General features: G+C 38.5%; 1 protein-coding gene across 1 annotated transcript; it reads left to right on the forward strand.

The window, feature by feature from the left end:
- Positions 1 to 323: 323 nt before the first annotated feature.
- LOC115702755 (blue copper protein 1a) lies at positions 324 to 1,278 on the forward strand. Its single transcript, XM_061106454.1, has 2 exons — positions 324 to 655; positions 795 to 1,278. The coding sequence occupies exons 1-2, from the start codon at positions 478 to 480 to the stop codon at positions 1,058 to 1,060; spliced, it is 444 nt and encodes a 147-aa protein (XP_060962437.1). The 5' UTR covers positions 324 to 477; the 3' UTR covers positions 1,061 to 1,278.
- The last annotated feature ends 6,676 nt before the right edge of the window (positions 1,279 to 7,954 follow it).

A 7,954-nucleotide genomic window follows, 5' to 3' on the forward strand; every position in this document is an offset into this window, starting at 1 on the left:
AGTTATTTATACTGTGTGGTCTAATGAGTAATTACCTAATTAATGCTAGCTAATATTCATTTTTTTTCTTTGTACAGATTCTAGAATTATTGCGAAACGAGATAAACCGGAAATTAAAAATTAATTAAACTGGAAATTGTTAATGAAAAAGGAATCAAAGAAAACTTTATCGAAGTCTAACTCAAGCGTCTTGAACTTTTGAAATGAATTTTAAGCCTAATAATCAATAGAAGTAATAATAACAATAATGCATGTTTACCAGCTTGTTAAAAGCATGTTGAAACATCAGGTAGAGAGCAAGACATATTTGTCTATATAAATCACACTAGCTTGTGTTTTTTTGTAAAGTACCACGAATCTCACAATTCATCATCACTTGCTAATAATTCTCTGATAATATATCTTGGTTTTGGTAACTCCAATTTATATATATATATATATATATATTTATATTTATAGTATTAAGAATACGAGATCATGGCTTTGAACCAAGCTTCGAAAGGGTTATTACTTCTCCTATTTACTGCTTCTCTATTATTAGCAATGGGTCAGGCCAAGACCATCGTGGTTGGAGGCACCGAAGGTTGGCGTTTCGGCTTTAACTACACAGATTGGGCTATCCAAACCACTCCATTCTACATCGAGGACAAACTCGGTTGGTTTCATAATTTTGTTTTTTCGATATATTGCAATTGATTTATTATAACTAAGTAGTTAATACATTATTCTACAAGTACATATATATATATATATATATATTTATATATTAACATTTTTGTTGTTTACGTTTGCAGTGTTCAAGTACAATCCTCCAAGTGAGAGTAATAACTCAATGGCTTACGGTGTATACGAACTGCAAAACATGGGGAGCTACTTGAGTTGCAACTTCAGTAGTGCTGAGCTAATAGCGAACTCGACGCAGGGAGGGGGCGACGGCTTTGAGGTTTCGCTGAGCGAATGGAAGCCTTATTACTTTGCTAGTTACGGGGATGACGGCAGCCACTGCAACGATGGCCACATGAAGTTCTCTGCCGTCCCGTGGCCTCACAATAATAATTAACCTTTACTAGTACCTATTCTATGCTATGCTGCTACCATCTATAATTTATTTTTATGTAATTTTTAATCAATAATATTGCGTGTGTGAAATAATTACATGAGAAAAATAGAGGGGGTTTCCTTATCCTTTTTGTTTTTCTGGGTTTTATGTATTTTTGAAGGTTTATTAATTATGATGACAATTGGGAGAGAATCTTAATATATAGAATATTGCTGATCTGTATTGACAATTATTTCCCTTCGTATGGTTTTATAACAAAGAGATGTTTAAATAGCAGGGACAAACTCTCCCACTAAAAAATCAGCTAAAAAAACCAAATACGCCCTTGCAATTGTATGGACAATTTTATTTACTGACCGCTTAACATAAGATAAAACAACATTGTGTAAAGAAGATAAAATAACTTTGCAATCCTGAATAATTAAAGCATATGGAGAAGCCATGCTTATATTACTTTGAATCGCATGAATTATATTAGCATAGTCGGTTTCCACCTCCACTTTGCTTTGTCCCCTTGTTTTGATCCAACTAAGTGTCTCCTTGAACCAACCTCAGCCATATATTTGGTCTTACCTGGCCCTTCCAGCTGCAACATTTTGCCTCAATTAACTTCCCATTTTAATCGAGACCCAAAGTATCCATAGCTAAATCTTCCCTCAATTGCAAATATGGCAACATCAACATCAACCTTGATCACTTCCTCATATTTTACCAGGATCTTATTTACACTACCACAATTTGGTCTTTAGTTACACTATTTAGTGACCCACATAAATAGTTTTTTTTTTTTTTTTCTTGTAAAAGAACTATTATTATTAATGAATAGAATCCATTACAATATAATAGAGTGGATTGGAGAAGGAATTTCCCCCAATCAAGAACAATTATTATCCAATCGAAGAGCATGTCTAGCTAAGTCATGAGCCGCTATATTAGCACCACGCTTAACATGAGAAACGACAACTCTAGGAAAGTAGGATAATATCATCAATCACATCATGATAAAAAGAAATACAATTTAAAGGAGACTTCTTGTTAATGGCATTTACAACTATGAGTGAATCGGTCTCCACAAAATCAATGTTCAGTCCATTTTCAAGAGCCCAGGGGAGACTGTGTATCAATCCATTTGCTTCCATTTCTTTTACTGAGTACCAGCCATACAACGGCTTTGAAAAAGCACCCATAACATCTCCAAAAAAATCCCTTATAACAGCGCCGTTACTGATAATTGAACCATCACTATCAAAAGATGCATCAACATTTAGTTTATAAAAACCTGGTGGAGGTGGTTTCCATCGAATCGGGCCTGGGAGGCTAGCGTTGGAAGGACTTGCTGGAACATCTTGTTGAACTGAAGCCGAGGACCCAGAAGCATGTATCGGATGGGCTTGAGCTTTATAGAATCGTTGGAGATATGTTTCAGCAAAAGTGCAGATCACCTTAGCTTGTTTTGGCTTTGTTTGGTGTAATTCCTTGTTTCTCTCTGTCCATATACACCACACAAGGCAAAGAATCTTCTCTAGTTCAACATTATTGCAACCAGCCGTTAAATAAGAAAAGATATCTGGACCATGTAAATTTTTGATATTGAGAGGCAAGTGATTGAATTTTGCTTGGGACCACACCTGTCTTGGTCTCGAACAAGAGAAGAGAGCATGACCAACCGACTCCCAATGATAATTACAAAGTGAACAAGCTGTTGTAGGGCTGATTTTGCGATATTGGAGGTTGGGCGCAGTGGGGAGAGCATTGTTTATCACCCGCCAAACAAAAATTTTAACCTTCTTTGGCAAGGAAAGGGACCATAATCTGTTCCACCATTGTCTATTCGAATCAGATGGAGAAGAATCATTCAGTTTTCCCAATCTTTCAGCTAAATGATACCCCGACTTGACGGTGTAGATTCCACAATCCGAATGGTGCCGAAACAGTTTATCCTCTCTTGGATTAGAACTAAGAGGAATAGCAAGGATACGATCCACATCAATATTACCAAAGTGACTCGCAGTTAAAGGAAGATCCCAATGTCGGTCAGGAGTTATATAATGTTCAACAGTAAACTCACGATCCCCACTATAAGAGAACGGGAGAAATGATGTAGTACCTGGCAACCAAGGATCTGTAGCACACCGAACCTTATTTCCAAAACCGATTTTCCAGCGAAGGCCCTTAACGAGGAGGTCTCTCCTATCACAAATACTTTGCCAAGTAAGAGAAGGTAAAGTGGCCTTAGATGCAGTAAGTAAATCACCATGCTTAAAGTATCGAGCTTTTAATACCTTAGCCAAGAGAGAATTAGGATCCTCAAAGAACGAAAGCCCAAACCTCCCTCCGCTTTTGATTGGCAAAGGAGACTCCATTTCTTCCAATGAATCTTGGATTTGTTGGTGTTTGAACCCCACCAAAAGTTAGCTATCATAGGCTCAATTTGTTGGCAAATTTTTTTAGGTAAACTAAAAGAGCTCATTGCATATGTAGGTATGGATTTCACAACTGCCTTTAACAGAATTTTTCGCCCTCCAATGGAAAAAAGTTTCGCATGCCAGGAATTCATAAGTTTCCAAATACAGTCTTTAATATTGCTGAAAAGTTCTTTTTTGTCACGACCCGCATAAGATGGTAGGCCAAGGTATTTTTCATGTAGCTCGCAAATTGGCATACCCAGAACACTATGAAATCTATTTTGTACCACCGCACTAGTATTTGGGGAGAAGGACATCACAGTTTTTTCAGTATTTAGGAGTTGCCCTGAGGCACGATGATACACATCTAAAACTCTATTTATCGCTTGGCAAGATGCTTCAGTAGCTTGGCAATAAAGGAGGCTGTCATCCGCAAATAAAAGGTGGGATACCGAAGGAGCACTCCTAGAAATTGAAAGTCCCTTAAGATTACCCAACTCCTCTTGCTTACGGAGTAAAGCTGAAAGACCTTCCGAACAAATCAAAAAGAGGTAGGGTGATACTGCATCACCTTGGTAAAGACCTCTTTGAGGTGTAACCAAACCATGTACAACCCCGTTGATGTTAAAAGAGAGAGTTGAGGATGAAACACACAGCATAACAAGATCAACCCATTTGGCATCAAAACCCATCTTAGACATAACCTTTTCCAAGAAAATCCATTCAACCCGATCAAAAGCCTTAATCATGTCCAATTTTAACGTTGCATAACCCAACCGACCTTGCTTTTTGTTCTTGAGATAGTGAACTAACTCAAAAGCTAGAACGACATTGTCAGTAATTAACCTTCCCAGAAGAAAAGCGCTTTGATTCTGAGAAATAGCCGCTGGGGGAGCTGTCTTAAATCTATTTACAATGGCTTTCGAGACTAACTTGTACAGAACCGAACATAAGCTTATTGGTCTATACTCACTAATTCTCGTAGGCTGTTCAACTTTTGGAATTAAAGTGATCAAAGCTGAATTAATCTCATCAAGGTTAGCCCCATCATTTAAAATCTGCAACACACACTGAGTAACAAGAGGCCCAACTATATCCCAATGTTGTTGATAAAACATAGCGGACATGCCATCAATTCCCGGGGATTTATCAGGAGCCATAGAATGCAGAGCATCCTCCACATCTGAACTGGTAAATTCTTTTAGCAGAAAGATCTTCATGTCAGCAGTAATTGAAGGAGTTATAGCTTCCAAAGTCGTAGTAATTGCTTCATCGTCGGCCCCCATAGCAGTAAATAGAGAAGAGAAGTGGCTCGATACTTCATTAGCCAAATCGGCTTCAGAAGTAAGGGTTCTTCCATTGCTGTCAAGGAGGGTTTTAATTTTATTATTATTGTATCTTGACTTCGCTCTAGCATGAAAGAATTTAGTATTAGAATCCCCACTTTTCAACCAATCAATTCTTGCTCACTGCTGCCAATATAATTCCTCTTTTTCAAACAAGTCATCCAAAAAAATTTCAGCATCAATCATATTAGCAACATGTGAAGGAGATAAATCTCGACTGTTATGCAAAGCTGCTGAATGTTTCTGGGTAGCAGTAATATTTCTTTTCATTTTACCATACTTATTTGAATGCCAACTTTGGAGAGCATTGGTACAATCTGCAATATTTTGCAGCAAAAAAGAGATTGGATTTTCGGCTTGAGATTGAGCCCAGTTTGTAGCTATTATCTCTTGACAATCGGGGTCCTTGAGCCAAAACTGTGCGAATCTAAATCGACTTTGGTGATGAACCTCACGATTTGACTGAGTTGGAAGAGAAACTACATATTCAATAGCTCGATGGTCTGAGCTATAAAAATCTAAGTGAGAGATGTGGGATTCAACAAACACATCCCCCCAAACTCTATTAACAAAACCTCTGTCAAGCCTCTCCTTAATGAGCACACCATTGTAGTTTTTATTAGTCCATGTGAATTTATCTCCTTTGAAAGGAACAGCTGACATGTTGCGATAGTCCAATATTTTCCTAGAATCCTCCATTAGACTCTCTCATCTTAACAGACCCCCTCCTTGTCATCATTAGAAAGAAGTTCATTAAAGGCCCGCATGATCAACCAATTCAATGGTCATTGGTGGCTGGTGTAGCCAAATTCCTTAGCATATTCCAAGTATGGTGTCTTAAATGAGATTCCGGTGCACCATAAAAAGCAGTAAAATGAAACTTTGGACAGCAATCCGATGAAACATCAACATCAAAGTGGTTCATTGAATAAGAATTTAAAGTTACATCAACATCATCCAACCATAACAACATTAATCCCCCTTTCAACCCCTGTGTAGGAACTTCCAAACCATTACTAAATCTAAGAGAAGAACGAACTCGATTGATTGAATTACAAGATAATTTTGATTCCATGATAAAAAGTAAATTAGGCTTCAGCTGTTTGACGAGCAACTTGAGATGTCTGAATGCAGATGGGTTGCCTAATTCCCTCGCATTCCAGCTTATGATTTTCATGGCTCCCTGCGGGGTTGCAAATCTGAAACCTCCACTGAAGAAAAGGATAAGTCCTCATTCGAATCCGACTGGGCAGAAATAGTAGTAGGAGAGACCGACAAGTAATGTTCAAAAAGCAGTTTATAGCAGCCAAGGACTATGATTTGGAAGCCACCACCTTGACCAACGTCAATCAACAACAAGGAGAAAGCTTGAAGAAATTTATCCAATGCATGATGGATGTGGCTACTGCAACCAAAGTCATTGATGACATGAAAATGGCGGCTCTAACATCAGGATTTATAACTGGATCCTTAGTGTGGGGAGATCTTCTGCGCAAAAAGGAAGATACATTGAGTGAGTTCTTAATTAGAGCTCAAGGATTTATAAATCTAAAAGATGCGTATGCTCAAGCATATGGAGTACTCGCAATGCATTCCACCAAAATAACAAATGCCTAACCTTCACAGATGACAACTCCATTAATTTACCCTCTGCCAGCTGCTTTTACTACTCCTACGATATATGGACAAAGTGCTTCTGTGCAGCCAGTTCCAAAGCTAGTTTTTCTAGGTTCGGAGCTGTACAAACTGGATACAATGCCGCTCCTGGACAAATAAACAAAAAAGTTGAAGCTCTAGAGTTCAACATAACCTACTCACGGAGTAAAAGGAGATCCGAACAAAAAGTGTGAATATCATGGTGATATTGGTCACACCACCAATGAATGTGACTACTTAAAAGATGAAATTGAGGGGTTAGTACAAAACGAACACTTAACCAATTGGGTAAGAATCCCAGTCATCTATCCAGGACAGGCACTTGCACACGGATAGCTTTTCATTCCAGGCCAGCAGGGATCCATAAATCCTCCTCAAGGAGTAGGTCATCCATAAGTTCTTAGAATACATGCTCTAAATGTACAAACCCTTTAGGGAACAGAACGCTCCAACAGTGGAAGTAGCTGCAGCCCCCAGTCCCAGAAATCGGTACCCTCAAGAGCTGCATTGCCATTCTTAGATGGTCATGTAGCAACTATTTTAGGTAGAACTCATATTGATAGAAGTACTCAGAATGCACAAAAGCAGTACCTAAGTGAGTTGAATTAAGGCAAAGCTTGCCACTTGGTACAATCACCTGTCCAGCATCCAAGGATGATGAATTTGCCTATGACTTTTGTAGAAGACGACGCCAGGCACATGCGCTTCCTTCATAATGACCCTTTGGCAATAGAGGCTCAAATAGCAAACAAAAGAGTTTCTAGAATCCTCGTAGATAATGGAAGCTCTATGTTATCCTATTTTTTGCACCTTGATGTGGCAATGAGAATAGATGACACGTGTCCCATATTTTTGCTACCTGGGTGGAGGGAAGTATTCTTAGCAGCCCACTAATAGTTAATCTTAATATTAGTAAAACTCAGATATTCGAGCACGATAGTTAAGAAGACGTCCGACCAAGATGCAAACATACCCATGCCGAACAAAGCATGTAAGTTAGAAATTCTAGAGATCAGTCTTGTTACTTCTAGGATACGAAGACAATCCCTATAATTATGGGATTCAGCTAAAGAATAGAGGCAATATGTCTTAGTTTCCTATTCTTTACATTGTAATTATAGAATTAATGTAGTTTTCTATTTTATTCATTATAGATTAAAGGAAATTATTCTTCATGTATTAAGGTCCCGTCCACTAATAATACTCAAAGGCCAGCTGGAGATGACACTAAACTTTAGAATCTACGAGAAGCACTCGGGCTCATGCAAGGCCACAACAATACTCTTCATCATGATCAGAAAGATCTCTAAGAAGCCATTAACCTTTCATTCGACGAGCAAAGACATCAATTCATGGAGTGGAGGGACCAAGAGATGGAAATTATGAGAGCATAGCAGGCAGCCATTGACAATCGTTCTAGGCAGGCCACCGTGCTAATCAGAAGGGCATACCAGGTTACCAGTCAACAACCAACAACTGAATCTAGT

Source organism: Cannabis sativa, chromosome X (genome assembly GCF_029168945.1).
Source record: "Cannabis sativa cultivar Pink pepper isolate KNU-18-1 chromosome X, ASM2916894v1, whole genome shotgun sequence".
Taxonomy (NCBI): domain Eukaryota; kingdom Viridiplantae; phylum Streptophyta; class Magnoliopsida; order Rosales; family Cannabaceae; genus Cannabis; species Cannabis sativa.

Bases quoted from the DNA above. Each gene is read 5' to 3' on its own strand.
- LOC115702755 (XM_061106454.1), top strand. From the start codon at position 478: ATGGCTTTGAACCAAGCTTCGAAAGGGTTATTACTTCTCCTATTTACT. The intron at 656-794 runs GTTGGTTTCATA...TTACGTTTGCAG, and splicing joins CTACATCGAGGACAAACTCG to TGTTCAAGTACAATCCTCCA.